At 39.6% G+C, this 18,897-nt stretch overlaps 5 protein-coding genes and 1 non-coding gene across 6 annotated transcripts; 2 read left to right on the top strand and 4 right to left on the bottom strand.

Annotated features, from left to right (window-relative positions):
- The first annotated feature begins 621 nt into the window (after window positions 1–621).
- On the top strand, window positions 622–4,150 carry LOC126593126 (DEAD-box ATP-dependent RNA helicase 52C-like). The gene is made up of 6 exons (XM_050259021.1): window positions 622–1,692; window positions 1,804–1,887; window positions 2,171–2,413; window positions 2,543–2,707; window positions 2,839–2,952; window positions 3,284–4,150. The coding sequence occupies exons 1-6, from the start codon at window positions 967–969 to the stop codon at window positions 3,824–3,826; spliced, it is 1,875 nt and encodes a 624-aa protein (XP_050114978.1). The 5' UTR covers window positions 622–966; the 3' UTR covers window positions 3,827–4,150.
- Window positions 4,151–4,240: 90 nt separating this feature from the next.
- Window positions 4,241–4,313, bottom strand: TRNAA-AGC (transfer RNA alanine (anticodon AGC)). The gene has a single exon. It is a non-coding gene; the product is annotated as a tRNA-Ala (tRNA).
- Window positions 4,314–4,722: 409 nt separating this feature from the next.
- LOC126593161 (adenine nucleotide transporter BT1, chloroplastic/mitochondrial-like) lies at window positions 4,723–6,762 on the bottom strand. The gene is made up of 3 exons (XM_050259075.1): window positions 6,019–6,762; window positions 5,644–5,802; window positions 4,723–5,547 (listed from the first exon to the last, which is right to left on the bottom strand). Exons 1-3 carry the CDS (start codon window positions 6,619–6,621, stop codon window positions 5,077–5,079), a joined length of 1,233 nt encoding a protein of 410 aa, XP_050115032.1. The 5' UTR covers window positions 6,622–6,762; the 3' UTR covers window positions 4,723–5,076.
- Window positions 6,763–7,646: 884 nt separating this feature from the next.
- LOC126593191 (ribosome biogenesis regulatory protein homolog) lies at window positions 7,647–10,151 on the bottom strand. The gene is made up of 8 exons (XM_050259122.1): window positions 9,965–10,151; window positions 9,563–9,713; window positions 9,170–9,221; window positions 8,844–8,972; window positions 8,599–8,716; window positions 8,193–8,376; window positions 7,980–8,093; window positions 7,647–7,892 (listed from the first exon to the last, which is right to left on the bottom strand). The coding sequence occupies exons 1-8, from the start codon at window positions 10,066–10,068 to the stop codon at window positions 7,752–7,754; spliced, it is 993 nt and encodes a 330-aa protein (XP_050115079.1). The 5' UTR covers window positions 10,069–10,151; the 3' UTR covers window positions 7,647–7,751.
- An 896-nt stretch (window positions 10,152–11,047) lies between these two features.
- Window positions 11,048–14,904, top strand: LOC126593177 (chaperone protein dnaJ 49-like). Its single transcript, XM_050259098.1, has 2 exons — window positions 11,048–12,471; window positions 14,565–14,904. The coding sequence occupies exon 1, from the start codon at window positions 11,350–11,352 to the stop codon at window positions 12,454–12,456; it is 1,107 nt and encodes a 368-aa protein (XP_050115055.1). The 5' UTR covers window positions 11,048–11,349; the 3' UTR covers window positions 12,457–12,471; window positions 14,565–14,904.
- Window positions 14,905–15,051: 147 nt separating this feature from the next.
- Window positions 15,052–18,825, bottom strand: LOC126593208 (uncharacterized). Its single transcript, XM_050259165.1, has 8 exons — window positions 18,609–18,825; window positions 18,352–18,464; window positions 17,296–17,367; window positions 16,869–16,904; window positions 16,694–16,739; window positions 16,337–16,424; window positions 15,779–15,836; window positions 15,052–15,249 (listed from the first exon to the last, which is right to left on the bottom strand). Exons 1-8 carry the CDS (start codon window positions 18,685–18,687, stop codon window positions 15,199–15,201), a joined length of 543 nt encoding a protein of 180 aa, XP_050115122.1. The 5' UTR covers window positions 18,688–18,825; the 3' UTR covers window positions 15,052–15,198.
- Window positions 18,826–18,897: the final 72 nt, after the last annotated feature.

The following is an 18,897-nucleotide window of genomic DNA, read 5'->3' as shown; positions in this document are numbered from 1 at the left end:
TGCTGGGTTTGTTCTGGGTTTTGGTGACGATCGACATGGATGCGTTGAGAGAGAGAGAGGGACAAGTATTGTCTGCCCTCCACTTCCGGTGACCTTCTCGTGCCCTTCTGTTTGTTTGTGTGGTCACGGTTCACCTACATCAACATTTTATATTACTATTTATTTTTGTCTTATTATATCTATAAAAAAACAATATAAAATGTTAACGTGGCTTAATCTTGATCACACAAAACAGGGGCAAGGGAAGAGCACCGGAAGTGGAGGGCAAACAATCCTTGTCCAAGAGAGAATGAGGGGGAGAGGGACAACTGTGGAGAACCGTTTTTAACCGCAGGATCAAATTAAAGGGCTATGATCAATTGATCCTTAGGCTTCGTTGGGACTGGCTCAGGAGAGGATCCAAGTCCTTTTGTGAGAACCAATCGGCTGCCTTACAGCTCCACTGTATACCTCTCTTACTACCCAATAGACAGCCTCCACGTCACAAAATAAGAATAAAATTCGTCGAACCAAAATTCGAGGGCTCAGAGCACGCGCGCAATTAAATGAACGTGCGAAAAACCCTCTCTCTCCCCCACATACATCTCCTGAGAGGAGCGAGAAAACGTCCCTCTCTCCCTCTCTCTCCTCTTTCTCTCTCTAGACACGAAGGGGTTTTTAGGGTTTTGCAGGCTTTTCTTCATGGGAAAGGAAAACGAAAAGAGGAGAGAGAAACAAGAGAGGGAAAGAGAGTGAGTGATTTTACTACACACTGTCACTGCAGCTTTTTCCCACATCCTCTCCATCGCGCTCTCTCTCTCTCTCTCTCTCTCTAAAATACGGACTCCATTTTCGATATTCGAAGCAAACCTCCGTCCGTACGGATCCCCAGAACCTTTAATCTCTCTCTACATTTTTATAAAACCCTTTCATTTTCTCCCCATTTTTCATCTGAGAATTTGTTTTACAGAAAAAAAGCCATCGGAGATGACAATGCCTTGGTCCGATTCCTTCACCGAGTCAACTCGGAACCCGACTCGCCGAACTCTGCCCAAATATATACCTCGGCATCTCCGAAACAGTGAAGGCGGCGGCGGGTCGTACGGTTACGGCTACGCGCCCCCAACCGAGTCGGCCCAGTACGGCTTTCGGCAAAGCTACGCTGGTGGTCCAGGAAGGCAAGCCGGCCGGAACGGTCCGGGTCGCGGTGGCGGAGGACGAGGTCGCGGACGTGGTGGCGCTCGCTTTTGGGCTCAAACGCCCCCAAACCCGACCCCAGACCCAAACCCGTTTGATAATGTCTCTGAGGAATTTGATCAGCTCAAAGTCACTGAGGACGAAGGCGATGGAAATGGCGGTATCAATTTCGACGCCTACGAAGACATCCCGGTGGAGGCGAGCGGCGAGGACATTCCGCCGCCGGTGGACACGTTTGTCGAGATCGATTTGGCCGAATGCTTGAACGAAAACATCAAGCGGTGCAAGTACGTGAAGCCCACGCCGATTCAGCGCCACGCTATTCCGATAGCCATGGCTGGCCGCGACTTGATGGCCTGTGCTCAGACTGGGTCCGGCAAAACGGCTGCGTTTTGCTTCCCCATTATCAGTGGGGTCTTGAACAACGGTGTGGGGTTGTCGCCGGCTCGCGGCGTGGATCGCGGCGTGTGCCCCTCCGCCCTCATTTTGTCTCCGACGAGAGAGCTGGCTGGTCAGGTATGTAAATATTTGCTCCATTGTGGTCGCTTCGAAGTTCATGTGCTAATGGGTTTATGATTTTGGCCTAATTTTGTTTGGCGTTTGCTTTTTTATTGAATTTTTGGGCAGATTCATGAGGAAGCTAAGAAATTTGGTTATCAGAGTGGGGTGAAGATTGTTGTTGCTTATGGTGGAGCTCCAATTTCTCAGCAGGTTTTTGTCGTTTTCTTTGTGATTCTCAGCTCTATATTTTTGTATTTTGTTGTTAATTTTTGCTGATTTTTCAGATGAATTGGTTGCCGTGTTTACTCACCCGATTCGGGTGATGAAATATTATCATGATCCATATAAACATTTTGTGTAGAAGATTTGTTAAATGTTCTAAATCCATTTATGTTTACTCACTCGGTTCTCGATTCGCGGTTTGTTCTTGATGCTTTAATATATTAGATGTGTTAATTTGGAATGACATATGGTTTAATCCTTGATTCTGCAGTTACGTATTCTGGATAGAGGTTGTGATATCCTTGTTGCAACTCCCGGTCGCTTGGTGGACATGATTGAGAGGTCACGAGTTTCGCTGAGTAATATCAAGTATTTGGCATTAGATGAGGCTGATAGGATGTTGGACATGGGTTTTGAGCCTCAGATAAGGAGGATTGTCGAACAAATGGACATGCCTCGCTCTGGTGCAAGACAAACGTTGCTTTTCAGTGCTACGTTCCCTGATGAAATACAGGTGGGTTTATTAAACGATAATGCTCTCTAGCGTGATTTGATGTTATGCTTGGTTTGTTGATTTATTGTATCTGCTTATCGTATGATTGTTCTCTTATATGTTTGTATTTGTAATTTTTGTTTCTCGCAGAGGCTCGCTGCAGATTTTCTGTCAAACTACATTTTTCTATCTGTTGGAAGAGTTGGATCAAGCACAGGACTCATTACACAAAGAGTTGAACTCGTTGAGGATATGGACAAAAGAAACCATTTGATGAAGCTGCTTAGCCAGCAGGCAAATGGAGCTCATGGAAAGGTATGATAGCAATTTGAGAATTCACGAGCCGTGGAGAATGTTAATTGTAGCATCGATTTGGCAATGATATGGTGTTTTTGATTGATACTTTTCAAGATCTGATGCTTAGATTAATATTGTTCTTACTTCAGGTTGCTTTAACCTTGGTGTTTGTGGAGACCAAGAGAAGTGCAGATTCTTTAGAAAACTGGTTACGCATGAATCGTTTTCCAGCTATAGCTATACATGGTGATAAAGTGCAAATGGTTCGTTTATCATTTTTGCTTCTTTATTTCCAGATATCTTATTGTTTATATGAAATCTTTTGGTTGTGTGCGCGTATTTACCGGATGTTTTCTGCATTTGTTACGAGTGCAATGAGGTTTAGTAGCTGTATGAATTCTTTTTCTTTCTTGCAATTGGCTTAATCGACATTTTTGGTCGGAGGAAAAAGAATTTTTGTCTTGGGGTTTGTCTCATTGTCTTCGAAACTTGCTGTAATTAAGGTTAAACATGTTATTCTGGACTGTTAATAAAAAATTTGTTGTCTGCCCTTTATGCTATCTAAATTATTATTTGACTTGGCCAATTTTGAAGGAGAGGGAGCAAGCTTTGAGATTGTTCAAGTGTGGCAAGACCCCAATATTGGTGGCGACAGATGTTGCTTCACGAGGGCTAGACATCCCTCATGTTTCCCATGTCATCAACTTTGATCTGCCAAAAAGCATAGATGACTACGTTCACCGGATTGGACGAACAGGGCGTGCTGGAAATTCAGGTCTTGCAACTGCTTTCTTCAATGCCAAAAACCAGCCACTCGCCAAGGGACTGATCGAACTGATGCAGGAGTCAAACCAGGAGGTTCCAAGCTGGCTGAACGAATATGCTGAGGGCGAATCACAGACATACAGCAGTGGTGGTGGTGGTGGTGGCCGGAACAGGAGGTCTGGTGGCAGTAAGTTTGGTGGATATGACTATCGTAGGGACTCTCAATATGCGCATGACGGTTATTACGGTCCAAGCAGCTATGGCTATGGAGATTATTCTGGGGGCATGTCTGCTGCTCCCTATAACGATGCTGCTGCTGTTCCAAACGGCTACGGAAACTATGAAACTATTGTTGCTGGTGGGTGGGATTAGAGATCTGCAGAACACCTTGGATAATATTTACAGAGGCTATATCTATAGATATATTTATATCTATATCTATATCTATATGGTGGTAAAATTAATATATAAAGGTGCAGAATTAGTTGCTGAAGACTTAAGTTACAAGTTGGAGATTTAAGTGGTTAACCAAATGGGTGCTTTTGGAGATGCTGCTAACATGCCTCTTGCTTTTGGTATCTGTTTTTTGAGTTGGAAATATTGGCTCCCAGATTTGGAGAGCAACCACATTTTGTAAAAGTTGATGTGATCCTGAATCACAGTTTAATGGATTATTATTATTTTTCCCTCTTCAAATCTCAAGCTTTGGGCTTCATTTTTGCTTCGATTTTTTGGGAGGATAATGACAAAAATAACTGTTAATTAAAACATTAAAAATGGTTGGGTTGGAGAAGTGGGGTATCGATCCCCATACCTCTCGCATGCTAAGCGAGCGCTCTACCATCTGAGCTACATCCCCTGTTGGTCTTTTTCTCTATTATGTTTATATATATTTGAAATCCAAATACGAGGCCCAACTGCCCAAGGGCCTTCGGTAGCTATTGTTAGGTCACGAAATAAACAATCTACCAATCACAATTATTTCCCATAATTTGTGGATGTGTTGTGTCTAATTGCTTCTTTGTTCATTATATTTTTCCTCTCTTTGTGAACAGTTCACATTTTTCGATATGTGTTTGCATTTCTGTATTACATAATTATACAAACGCACTCCATTTGCAAGTTAAATGTTGGAGGAAATTAATAGCTCGTTTGATATTCAACTTAAATCTAACCTTTTAAAATAAAAAACAGTTTCTGAGTGTCATGTCAATAATTCTTGTTTGGTAAAATTTTGTTATTAACACAATTCAAAACCAACTCAAAACTAACTCAAGAAGAAGACTTACCTCATGAAAACAAAAATAAGGGAAAATTTACAGTTTTTGAATGAGAATCATCTCTCTGTTCTCCCTCATTTCTATTTCTCAATCCTCTCTCTTTCCACTCCTCTCTCGTCCCCTATTTCAGCTTGATAAAATGTCATAGGTTAAACCCAATCATGGTGGGTGTGCCTGTATTATGGAATATGAGGTCTCCGATAACCTTACTATGCTCATGATGTTGTCCAAAACATGAAGTATGTGATCAAATCGAAACACGCTGTTATGAACATCTGCTACTTTTCGATCAACGATCCAAAATTGGAAATTTGGAGTCCTTCTGGGGCGCGTATAGTTGTATTAGAGTTCTTCATCGTTCTCATTCAGTATCCGCTTGCAAGCCTCGTAGCACATGAAGGAAATCCCAGCAGCTGGGACCAATTTCATGTAGCTCGGCCCCAACCCTCTGTACAGGCCACTGATTCCTTCACTGGCAAGTATGCTCGAAAGAGCATCAAGTATGTGCTTGTATTGCCTCCCACCGAGAGCCCCAACCTGCATTCTCTTCCGAGCCACCTCAAGCGGGAAAGTTGCACTGCTCGAAATTGCAGCGGCTGCTGATCCGATCAAAAGAGTTGCTATGTTTCCGATTTCCTCCTTTTTGAAAGCTTTCTTGTAAGCTCTTGAGAGCGCATCGTAAGCAAAATAGTTGGAGGCAGCGTATGGAATTACGCCGATTAAACTCGGGGTGAGGCCTCTGTATAGCCCTGCAGCTCCCTCCTGTTGGACAATTTTCGAAACTGCGTCGAAAAAATTGTTGTACGCTCCTTTCTGCAATCATGTAAAATATGTTACTGTGAGTACTAATGTAAAGAAAACAAACCAAATGAATTCAATAGTCCTTTCAAATTTCGGGAACCAATTTACCTGGACTGTTAATCGTGTTTTTAACAACTCGAGAGGGTATGTACACAAGGTTGAGCTAAATCCGGCAACAGCGCCTGCGATTGATGAAGCCGGGATAGGGATTTTCAGGTCTTCTTCGGGTCGAGTTAAGTGCTTCTTCACCGTGTCATAAGCAAATAACTGCACAAAAGAAAGAGGTCGAAATATGAAGTTATACAAGTCTAGTTATAGAACGAAACGTTCTTTTTTTTATCGTTAATATGTTACTGATAATGTGTCAATATCATTGTTGCTAACAAAACTTAACGAGATGTTATCAATACACAATCATTTTTTACTGACGTTATGCACATAGAATTTGTGTACTAAATATCTTGCTCGTATGGAATATCATACCTCAATAGCCTTGTTTGGAGCAACCCTGATGACATTGACCAAAGTACCCCTGAACAAGCCCTGCCATCCATCAGTTTCCATGATAGACTGAAAAACATGAGAAGCACTGGAGTGGCCACTGCCCCCCACCATCAAATGCGTCCGTATCGTCTCCAGCGGCGCAACCGCCATCCGCGACACCACTCCCGCCACCGCTCCACTCACCAGCCTCCTCAGTGATGCATTCCCAACCTTTATTTTCAACCTCAAACCACCACCATTACCTTTGATTTTGTTGACTTTCAGCAGCTCTTCTGCTTCTCTAACCTCGAACAGTGCCTCTGCCTCCACCAACTCGTCAACCCTACTAATTCGCAGCCCGAAGTCCGGCGTGGGCATGTATGTCATGTACGTGGAGCTCAGAAGCTTTGTGGTTTGGTTTATGGAGTTCTGTGGACTTGGTGTGATACCAAATCCTCCTGCAACTTGTCCAACGCTGGCAAACAGTCCACCGGATTGCGAAGTACTATTTAGAGGACTGCGTCGGATTCTAATCCCGGAAGAACAAGAGAATACTACATCGTCGTTTGTATTTTCAGTGGCCTGCAATCTTCTCCTATCCATTAATCCAAAAGCTTGGAACTATATAAAATATCAATCTTTGAGGAGAAAAAAGAGTTGGGTCGGCTTAAAATGAATAGGTTTTGTTTGCCAATACTTCGAAACTAGGACAACTAATTATATTTGACTCTTGGGGAAATTGGGGGATTAAAGGGCCAGTGGGGTTTATATATTTTTCTGTGGTTCATGATCCCTCTAGGTCTTTTGGTTTACAACACTTGTGTTCACTAAAAAACAAACGTTGGGGTAAACTTCAGGCTCACATTTCATACAGCTCGTCCTAAGTTCACATTTTGACGTTGGTGAATCTTACAATGGTAGTTAAAATGAGACTGAAATGTCTCTGTGAGTCTTTCTGACATTCAAAATGATGAACTGTCGTAGTTTCGCCACCAGCTGATTCCCTTTTTAAGAGAAAAAATTATTTATATTTGTGACTTTTTTGTATTTACTAACACATGAAATCGAAAATTATGTCACATATTACAATTTATAATCAATACATCAAAAACGAGTATTTCATTCCGATTAAGGTATGCAGACATGGGTATCGTTCACATATCATAATTGAACAACCATGCATAAAATACAAGCATTTGTCTAATATCTAAACAGCTAAGTATTATTTCCATTCATAATTTTTGTCATTTTAAATTACTTTTCATGTCACGACTTACCTCATTCCAAGTAAAACAAACGGCATTAATTTAGATATTGGATGCGTTAAATTTATGCATTTCAGACGAATTATCCACTTCTGTCTAATGTCTACTACACGTTACATTTGTTTCGTGAGAAAGTTTCTTGGCACTTTGAGTCCACGAGATTCAGATAGAATTTGATTGTTGATGTTTCAAATTTCCAATAAGCAGAATAAAGTAAAATTTTGATTGGAAGACCCTAATGGACTACGTGGCTATGTTTAATACCAAAAACTACACGTCGACATATTTCATCCCAAAGACATGAACACACCATAGAGAGAGGAGAGAGAGAGAGAGAGAGAGAGAGACTGAAAACATTGCTCCTGAAAAATAAAGAAGTCTTGCATAATAATCTTCGATTCCAAATGATTAAACTTGTAAAACCTACATCAAAACTCCAATAGCTTATCGGTGACATTAATAATACATTCACTTTCCCTTTCCTTTCGATGAAGATCCCTTCTTTAATGGCTTCTTTTGGATGTTCTTCTTCGGTTTTAACGTGCTCGAGGACATCCCTGGCTTGTTCTTTCGCTTCTTGTCCTTCTTGACGTTGTACATGTTAACAGCCTGTGTCACAAAAATTCAATTAATAAGAGGGACTCAAACCGGATGAATACTGCAGCAGAAAACCATTTGACATCGAAAGAGATGAACCTTGTCAACGTTAAATATCCCATGGGAATTCTTAGAGATTAGCTTGTTCAGTACTTTATCTGTTTGTTCCTGCTCTTGCGAGTGTTTCCCTTTTCCTTCTACAACTGGTAAAAACTGAATGCAAATGCCGAAAGAATAAGGGGCAAGTACATTTATCAGTTTATTGTGATGGGCGACAAACAGTTGAACGTGGCTAGGATGAGAAATACATACCTTGCGGAACTTTCCTTTATGTTTAGGAGGTTTTTCACCTGGCAATTTCTTGTCAAACTTACCACCACTGGCTGTTGCAGTTGCTGCTATTCCAGCTACATTACCCAGTTCATCTTTAGAAAACTTCTTCGTTGTAGACTGGGTTCCCGTTATGGGCAATCGTGTGGCAGCCAGTTGAACATGGCTGTGAAAGAGTTTAGTTAGATTATGCTGTTGCAATGGAAAAGAAACATCTAAGGTCACTGAAACTTTCCCAAAGTGTGAATTTCCAATATAAACGCTAGCTTATATCGTTTTGTAGTTATCGATTGCCAAATTGGATGTCTAAGCAGCTAACTGGTTTTCTACTTTAACTAGTGACGAGCCATCTATGTTTTGAATAACATGGAGAAGTAGAAGGGCAAACCTTGGTAAAGCACCAACTTTTGCAGCTTGCTTCAAGTTCTGCAACCTATTCTTGTCTTGTTTTTCAACTCTTTTCTTTTTATCCTCTTGCCTTTTAGCAAAAGGATCTTCCCCTGGCACTGAAAAAAAGTAACGAGAGCAGAAAGATAACTTTCGCATCATATTGACAAGGTAAATCATGCATTTCAGTGCTTACAAAAGAAAATAATGACTTTCTGAAAGCTTTAAAAATTGTGAAACAATTACCATCAGTCTCCTTCGCCTCAATGATAGGTACACTATTCTCATCATTTGCACGATCATATCCAAAGCGACGTTTCCAAGTTTCAGTCGGCTCATCATATGCAATCTTGTCTCTTTTACGATTCTTGATACCTGCAATACATATCAAAATAATGTAACCAACACATAAGTTCAGCTTAAGGATAATCCAATTTCTCAAAATCTTTAATCAAACTATATTTCTCAAGGCCCAAATGCCCACATGAGAAACTCTAAACAGAGAAGGGGAAAGACGAAAGAAAAAAGAAACAGAACACAGGTACTATTCGACTCATACAGTAATGACTAACCTTTTGTTTTGGCAAAAGTTTCCCATTTCGTTGGAGGTTTAGGCACTGGCAGCTGCAGAGAACAAAAGAATATGCCATTGGTAGTCAGACATTTATTTATGCTAAGAATACAATAGCAACTCTTAATTTGGTTACAGAAAAACCAGCAGCATCAACAGCCCTTCTGCATATGCTAGCATTCTAGTCGACCAATTTCCATGAGAGGAACCGTAAATTGGCAGCACAAAAGGGGGATCAACAAAAATTTCGACAGTTACCTAAAACTACCATTCTACTTCTTTTCGAACAACAGATTGTGAATCATGTATTCACTATCCAATGTTAATATGCATGATCAAACCTATAAAACAAAAAACATCGTTGGAGAATCATAAACTAAGAGGAACGACTTACATGCTTCTGTCTTGGCAGTTTCGTTTCGGGACGAGGCAATTGCACAATTGGACCGTCTATATCTTCAGTTGAAGGTAAGTTGAAAAGACTATTTGCAATAGCTTGAACCAACTCAGTCCCTTTCGCTATACATTCCTTCACTAATTCCTCCCTAAATTAATAAAAACCAAAAACAAAAAACCAAATCAGAATTTCACCCACTGAAAGAAAACCTATCAGTATAGTGTAAAAAATTCACTATTTCACTTAAAGACTGCAACTTTACTAGGGACTAATCCAAATAATAAACCCAATTTCCAAAATTATATTTTCAATTAATTTCTCAGAGCACAAACAGTTACAAACCCAGAATTATACCCAAAAAAAAAAAAACCAAAAACAAGAGAAATATAAAATAATTACCTGGAGGAGGGGTTAGAGGGGAAGCTGTGATGAGGGTCGAAGGCCATGAGATTACCCAGATCGACTTGAATCTGCTGCTGCTGCTGCTGCTGCGGGATCTCCATTGCTGCGACCTCTTTTGGTTCTGCAGCTCGCGACTTGAGAGCTGAAGAAAGAAGAAAGGTAATAACTTCAGGTTTAGGGGTTTAGGGTTTATGAATAAAGACGAAATTTTTTTAGCGAAAAAAACACTTGGATTGGGCCATCTGGATCTAGGACTGGGCCAATTGGGCCATCTAATCTTACAACTTTGAGAAAAACTTATGGACGATTTTGTTTTCGATTTGTTTTCACGTTTTTTGAAACTGAAAACTGAAATCTTATTTGGTAACTATTTAAAAAAAATCAAAAACTGAAAATTACTTCCTTGAGTTTCAAATGTTGACCTTGAATTTTCAACATTTCGTTCAGTTTTTTTTTTTTTAAATTGGAAATAAATAGCAAAATAAAATGATTATCTAAAAACTGAAAACAAAGTAATTATCAAATAGCCTCTTATTACCCCTAAGGAAAACGACTTTCATGTCACAATTATACATTTATCGTCGCTTTCCATGCCAAGTAAATTATTCTTCCCGAAAAGCTAATGTGACGTTTTCAATCAATAAAATGATGCCATATAAGATTTTCTAATAGCGTTACACGGTTGGTTTGAATTTCTCACAAACAGAAGCATGATTGATTTAAATCATCATCAACAAAATGATGCCATATGTTATAAGATTTTCTAATAGCATTACAGGATTGGTTTGAATTTCTCACAAACAGAAGCATGATTGATTTAAATCACCATCAATAAAATGATGTCGTATGTTATAAGATTTTCTAATAGCGTTACAGGGTTGGTTTGAATTTCTCACAAACAAAAGCATGATTGATTTAAATCACCGTCACCTTGACTTCTCCGTTTCATATCAATATTCCTACGGACAAGTGGGACAAATGGGCCTTTTGTTGCTGAATGTTTGGGCTTATATAAATTGGGAAACTGTAACGACTTTCAACCGTCCTCAAAACCACATGAAGGTACCAAACTATAAAAGAAGAGTCAAGAACCACCACTTCCCACTAATAAATCAATTTTCCCCCAAAATCCCCAACCAAGTCGGACTCCTCCCCAAACCTCCCTCATCATGAAACCCTAAATCGATCAAATTCTCCAATACCCAGTAATTGATTCATCCCGGGCACATATCTCCTTCGGATTCATCTCCCTCGTAAGTCAAAATTTCCCAATTTTTCTTCAGTTTTGTAATCTAATTGAATTCAATTTCTATGGGGTACTAGTTTTCCGGGAAAATATTTGCTGGGAATTCTTTGTTTTTGTCTTCTGGGAAAATTTCGAGATGGATGGAAACAAAGACGATGCCTTGAAATGCTTCAGAATTGGGAAGGATGCTTTGGAAGCTGGGGATCGAAGCCGTGCCGTAAAATTCCTGACTAAAGCTCGCCGTCTCGATCCGGCGTTGCCCGTCGACGATCTCTTGTCGTCGATTGACGGAAATTGCAATCCTCATTCGGGTTCGGATGCTGGTGGGTCTGCCAATGGGCCATCTGGGTTGGGTTCAGCTAAGCCGTTCGATCAACCATCGGTTCGCCAGAGGGCTACGGCGACTGGGTCTTCGTCACCTAAACCGTCGGCAGCTGCGTCGTACACAGAGGAGCAGATTGCGATGGTGAGACAACTGAAGAAAAAGAAGGATTACTACGAGATTTTGGGGGTGGAAAGGAGTTGCACCGTTGAAGATGTTCGAAAGGCTTATCGAAAACTGTCTTTGAAGGTTCATCCCGATAAGAACAAGGCACCGGGAGCTGAGGAAGCGTTTAAGTCCGTTTCGAAGGCGTTTCAGTGTCTTAGCAATCAAGAGGGCAGGAAAAAGTATGATGTTATGGGCTCAGATGAGCCGGTGTACGAGAGACGTGCTACCAAACATGGAGCACATGGATTTAATGGATTTAATGGCTTCTATGATGCGGATGTCGATGCCGAGGAGATCTTTAGGAACTTTTTCTTTGGAGGAGGAGGAATGGCTCCGGCAACCCAGTTCCGGGGATTCAGTTTTGGGCACAACGGAATGGGGCAGAGGGGTGGTGACCATGGCTCTGGTGGGTCCAATATCCGGATTCTAATTCAGTTGCTGCCAGTGTTGCTTATTCTGCTTGTCAGCTTCATGCCGTCTTCTGAGCCTATCTATGCTCTTTCGAGGTCCTATCCCTACGAATACCGCGTTACTACGGAGAAGGGTGTGAATTTTTATGTTAAGTCAACCAAGTTTGAGCAAGAGTTCCCGCCAGGTACCTCGGAGCGTGTCAATCTAGAACACCGGGTTGAGAGAGAATTCTTCAACATTCTTTCCCAGAACTGTCGGCTTGAGATGCAGCGCCGCCAGTGGGGATTTATTCGCGAAACACCACATTGTGACATGCTGCAGAAGTTTGAGACTGCAGCTTAAACTCTTGAACCAAAGGTCCATTTTATCCTGCCATATTTTTCTTTTAGATGATGTAAAGTTCTGTCTTTTATTGGGAAAACTAGCGTGGAAATGTGCAATAAGTGATCTTGTTTTTTGTTCTCTCATGATACAAACTATAAGCATTAAAACACCAGATATTTCATCTTGCTCCTCACTGTAATACTTCACCAGATATTACATTTTTACGTTTATGTTGATAATGGCGCAAGCTAACGTTCTATGTGTGATCGGGTTATGGAATCTATATCTGTTAATCTCTTAGCTCTAGCAATGTGTTATCATCTATACTATCTCTTGCTGAAAAAAACTCCCAAGTCTGAGTTTTAGACAGAGATGACAATTAAGTTTCTGAAAGGATGAATCATTTTGTAAAGCCATCTCATATGTGTGGTGTTTTCATGAATTTTCGTGTTATGCCTCATCTCAGCACCCTTTTACCCATTCTTCTCTCAGTGATATGCTACTTCACTTGACTGCTAAGTTTTGTATGCTAGTTTGATGACACTTCCACTCGTTTACTAATCTACGGTTTCAAACAAAATGATGGTTCTTTCAGTGTTTTTTTCTTCTTTTTGTGTACTTGTGTGGATTGATAGCATGAAATATATGCATAATTGAATGAAAGATTTGCTTGTATTTATTTTTCAACTATTTGGAGCCAATCTGAAGTTGAGTTAGGTTTGTGTTGTGTTTGAAGCGAGAAGTTAGCATGCCGTGTTTTTTAAGGAAAGCTAATGAAAAGAGCTTGAAAATTTTGAGTTTTAACGATAAGGACAAACTAAAGGGTAAAGTGAATAGTATCAAGATTGACTTTTTAGTGTAAAAATGTGGTTTTTCGTTAAAGTGAACAGTACTTGAAGCTTTTCGTTAAAGTCTTTTTTTAATGCTCTGGCTTCAGTGTTTGTGTTGACTCGTTGCTATTTTATCCTCATCGTATGATGGTTGTTTTTGTTGGAAAATATTAGTATTTAGGTTTATTTTTAGTATTTGAGTTTTGCTTGTTAGTTTAGGATTTTGGCCTAGCCCATCCGAGTTAGGGTTTCTTAGGTTTAGTTCTCTATAAATAGACCTTGTAATTTAGCTTGAGAAATAAGTTAGTCACAATGTAGTCTCTTAGGGTTTTGTAGCCGTTTCGGCATTCTCGTTTATTAATAATATTCTTATTATTCTTGTTAGTCTTATTCGTTGCGCACTCTGATATTCAACTTGGTATCAGAGCAGGTTTAATCCTTCGGGATTTAATCTGCTTCGGGTTGGTATATGTTTGCTTGTTTCCGTTCTTGTTCGTGTTCAAATTGTTAGTTGGTATTGATTGTTTGCAAGAAGAAAAAAATTGTTCGTTCGTTTTTTGTCCTGTGACTCTACTTCTGCACTTTTGAACGCCGCAGCCTGCAGGAGTATCCGCAAGTCTGTATTGTTGCAAAGGAAAAAAGAGGAAAAAGTAGAATGGAATGAAAAAAGAAGGAATAAAAGGGGAGTAAAAAAAAAAAAAAGGAAGAAACAAGAAAAAATTGGTTGCTTGTTTGAGGCCCATGCGGGCAAAGGGAAAAAAAAATTGGTTGGATTTTTTGTTTGTTTGTTCGGAAGTTGGCATCTACATTGATATTGGTATTGCCATTGGCATCGACATCGACATCGGCATCGGCATCGGCATCGACATCGGCACTGGAATTTGGAGTTTTGCATTCATATCTACTTTGGCAAACTCATGTCATGTACCGCCATGAGTTTGACGGGGGTGTTGGAAAATATTAGTATTTAGGTTTATTTTTAGTATTTGAGTTTTGCTTGTTAGTTTAGGATTTTGGCCTAGCCCATCCGAGTTAGGGTTTATTAGGTTTAGTTCTCTATAAATAGACCTTGTAATTTAGTTTGAGAAATAAGTTAGTCACAATGTAGTCTTTTAGGGTTTTGTAGCCGTTTCGGCATTCTCGTTTATTAATAATATTCTTATTATTCTTGTTAGTCTTGTTCGTTGCGCACTCTGATATTCAACTGTTTTTCGGCTTTTACATGAATAAAATGTAATATGTCTCTTGTTATCAAAATTGTAACAAAGTGCTTTGCATTCTTGTTCTCTGGTGCAGACTGCTTGTTTGGTGCCAGTCTTTCAGTATTCTTGTTGCGGACCATGCGCACGGAGCAAAATGCGAAGGATAACAGCTGCAAATTTTGGAGTCCTACATGATGAAAATTGACAGCAGCTGCAGCGCCTGCGCACGTTTTGTATTCTCTAGTCCTATATATGATGCACAACGACTTTGTGTTAAATTGTCTGTGATTTAACTAGTGCTTGCTATGTATGCGTAACCACGGTCGCGATGAGCTCATATGAGAGCTTTGCTGTTGTTAATGTTACGTATCATGTTCAATACACTAGTTTAAGCAATAAATTGAGCAATGGGGACTTCTAGTTTCCCAGCTGTAGATATTGGGCCGGTTTGGGATTTACTTATGGCGACGCTAAAAGCGTTTATGAGCAAAAGTGTTTCTTACTAAAGCAGTCTCAAATGTTCATCGCTCGTGACAAGAATTTGACTCCGCATTCCCCTTTCTTTGATTTGAAAAAGGAAATAAAGAAATGAAAATGATCATTGAGCAAATTGCAACATTGTAAGGGGTAAAGATCGAATGTGAATTACAGTTTTAATTCAACTGGCCTCTCTCTCTCTCTCCTGCTTCAGAAAATAAACTTGTATCTGGCTCTCTGCAGTTGCATCTCTAATCCTTGGAGGTTATGACCAGCAATCCCAGCGCCCCTATGAGAACGTACTGCGAGAAAGAAACACGCGAGACAACACTTAGGCCCCGTTTGGGATTGAGGTGATTTTAAAAAAAGTCACTGTGAAAAAAAGCTGAGGGTCATTTTTGTGTTTGGTAAACTGAAAAAAAATGGCTTATTTTGGAAGCTGCTGTGAGAATAAGCTGAAAATCAAAGGAAAAGCTGAAGCTGCTATTTGCTGCTTTGAAAAAAAGCCAGTTTTTTCAAAGCACACGGAGCTACAGTGCTCCTTTAATGAAAAGACACACTATCATCCTGCTTTTTTTTCCAAAAGCACTTTCACAAAAAAGTTTACCAAACACTCTACTGGCTTTATTTCACAGCCGCTTATTCTCACAGCACAGCCGCTTATTCTCACAGCAGTTTTTTTTCAAAACACAGCAATACCAAACCAGCCCTTAACCTTCTAATCGAACAACAAGATTCCGCCAACGTGTTATATAAAAATACGTTTCTGAGTGAGTAATAATGCATGATTAGAAGAAAATCTGAAGAATGTAAGGATGTGTAAAAGCAAACCTTGATTATAGGCCTTTCTGTCATGATAATTGTCACCCAGCCAACGTAAGGCAAAAACCTGCAGAGGAACCAAAAATGTATATGAATACACTTCGTATATTATATATGTATCTGTGGCAGAAAATGACTGCATTCTTCTTTTAGTGAAACCTTTCTTTTCGAGGATAAAGAAGGTAAAGATGCAGATATAAGCACGATAAAAAATCTCCCATGTTCAACTCAACCTTCAGAGAACCAAATAAATTTTAACATATATTAACCCTTTTGACAAGATAACTTCAGGGTTTAGGCAGATATAAGTACTGTGCTGAAATGCATGCAAAACCGACCATTGTAGAGGTAAATCAACCCTTATGTTAGTGTACAGCTGATGTTAGATGCATCGACGTTCAATACATACATAACTGGAACATGTATTCCGATTTCCAGCAAAAATAATGTATTCTAATCGTCTTTACATTGTTCTAACTTATGTCACAGTTATTAACTTACCTAACAGCTATAAAAGTTTTACCAAACAGATTAAAAAATGAATTTCAAAATACGAAAGAAGAATACCCAACAGCTCTCCCCATGATATGGCGTCGGTTCAACCACCGCTGGCCTCGAGCATACAGGCTCCTGTCATCATCAAAGTTATTGTCTCCTGCAAAATAGTAAATCAAAACGACAATGACTAAACCATAGAATATAAAATGATAAACAGAATCATAAGTATCAAAACATATTCAAATCCTTGAACTTTATCACGTGCAAGTGCAACTACACCTTCATCTAAGCACTTCAAGACTTTGTTTCATTTCCTATCTTCATAAATTACATGGACAATACAACTGCAGATGATTTATCGTGAACAAGTGACAGGAACACAGATTAAAATGGTCTAATCATTTTGTTTATAAAAGAAAACAGTACCTTTTGTGAGGACATAGACTTCTCCAGTATCTTTGTCCTCATGAACCTAACAGAAAATGGCCATTATTATCATTAAACAGACTCAACGAGCATGAAAGAAGATGCTATCACAGCCAACCTTTTGCTCAGATGGTTAGCTTCATCTAGATATTAACCCATGATTCTAATTTCTTACCTTAATTACTCGATGAACAATTGGAATATCACGTCCCTGGAGAACAAGCAAAAAACCGTAAGAAGAAGTACAAACACAACAAAAGACATACATAGGCCAGCAGCCTGACCCAAAAGGTACTTTTGGAATTATCAATGGAATGAAAGCAGCTCAATAATTAAGAACTGAATTTCATAGCTAAGATATTGCCCAGTGCCATATCTTCTCTGTTAAAACATTTACTCTATACCGAGTCACCGACAGACCAAGAGAGTTGCACCACCTCCAGCATTGAAAACTAATCATTCAATGCTTGGTCCATAAATTTCAGAAAGGTTAAAAATAATAACAAAGTATGATACTAAATGACGCTCATATCAATGGATTGGACATGTAAGAAAGTTTGAAATGAATGAACTGGAGGAGGAATAGCATAAAAAGGACATACATCCACATTAAACACCACGATTTCTCCTGCACGAATAGGATCCGCGCCCATATGCAAGAACAAAATGTCACCCTGAAAGATATCATGATGTCAGCAAACAATTGAAAAAAGAAAATGAAAGCCCACATTTTTGTGCATGTTCAATGGTAATATGAGATACCAAAACTTAAAAGAAAAGCAAAGATGAGGCAATGCAACAGTTAAGCACGCTACGTACTAAAACCAAAGGGCGCATAAATTGTATAACTGAAAGTCTGCAAGTGATACCACGGTAAAATGGTTCTCCAAGGAAGAGTTGCATCAATTGGGGCAACCAGGACCAAATGCATTGCAACCATAGTACTGGTTGTTCATTAAAAATTTCAATGTTGAAACTTGAAATGACCCGAAATCAAGAAACCATCACGCCCATTGAATGAAAATAGTCAGCATATTCACTAGGCCTCTTAGCACCTCAATCTCAAAGGAAATACCACTATACTAATACATTCGTATATATATACCGTTTGGAAGAATCTCGTGTACAATTCTTTTCAGCAAATTGAAATTAACCACTTAATACCCCGACCCCCAATTTCTTTTACAACTATAAAACATAGTGAGTAATTGTTCAAACCAGGTAAAAGGCATGGTTTTATTCCGTTTATCGTATCCTTGGTAGAGCTTATTTATAATTTCATGCTGAACCTGGTAAATGAACAAATAGGTGGTTTTTCCAGAAATGTTAAACAAAAGTTTTTCCCTCGCATCTCGTCACTTTTACTTTTTTCTTATTCTTACCCCGAATCATTGTTCTAGAATGGCTATTCCTCACAATTGTTCCTTGCGATGTAGCAGAACCACGGCAATTAGGATTTCAAGATGCATCACCTTAGCCCTCCATGGACTAGTAGTTCTTATAATCTACATGCCAAATTTAACCTCAATCCCTTAACTTTTTGCTTGAAACATGCTTAATTGACACTTCTGGACTAAAATAAAAGGCTTAAAACACATAAACAAATCTTGGGTACAAAGAAAAACAGAACTTTAACAAAACAACTGAGCTCAACTCACCCTTGCAAATCCAGGCTCCATGCTTTCAGATAGTACAACCACCACAGGCGATTCACTCCCAGTCATACATATCAACCCTTTCCATATAATCAATGCCGACGTCACAATCAACCCTGAAGCATTATATCAAACACCTTAGCTGCAATCTTCATTGACCCCAAACCAAAAAGCTACTGAAACATATATACATGTAAATACATATACAAATACATAATATATATATATATATATATGTGTGTGTGTAGATATATACGGACCGAGAGTGACGGCTTGGGAAAGAGCTTGTCTGATCTGAATGGACTTGATGGAGTCCAGGGTCTCCCCGAACCACCCCATTGCTTCTGAATCTGAGCAGCTGCGAAAAGTAGAGAGATTACGGGGTGCAAATTTGGTATTTGGTTTTGATAATTTTGATTCCGTCGACCTAGAGGGATCTTACAGTAGGAGAAGCGAGAAAGCGTCTGCCTGAAAGCAATGGCTGCGGTGTTTGTCACCAGCCAAATCATGTTTCGCCACCTGGACATAGACAGCCACGTCACGCGATGA

Source organism: Malus sylvestris, chromosome 2 (assembly GCF_916048215.2).
Source record: "Malus sylvestris chromosome 2, drMalSylv7.2, whole genome shotgun sequence".
NCBI lineage: Eukaryota > Viridiplantae > Streptophyta > Magnoliopsida > Rosales > Rosaceae > Malus > Malus sylvestris.
This window is presented reverse-complemented; position numbering and strand designations above follow the sequence as displayed.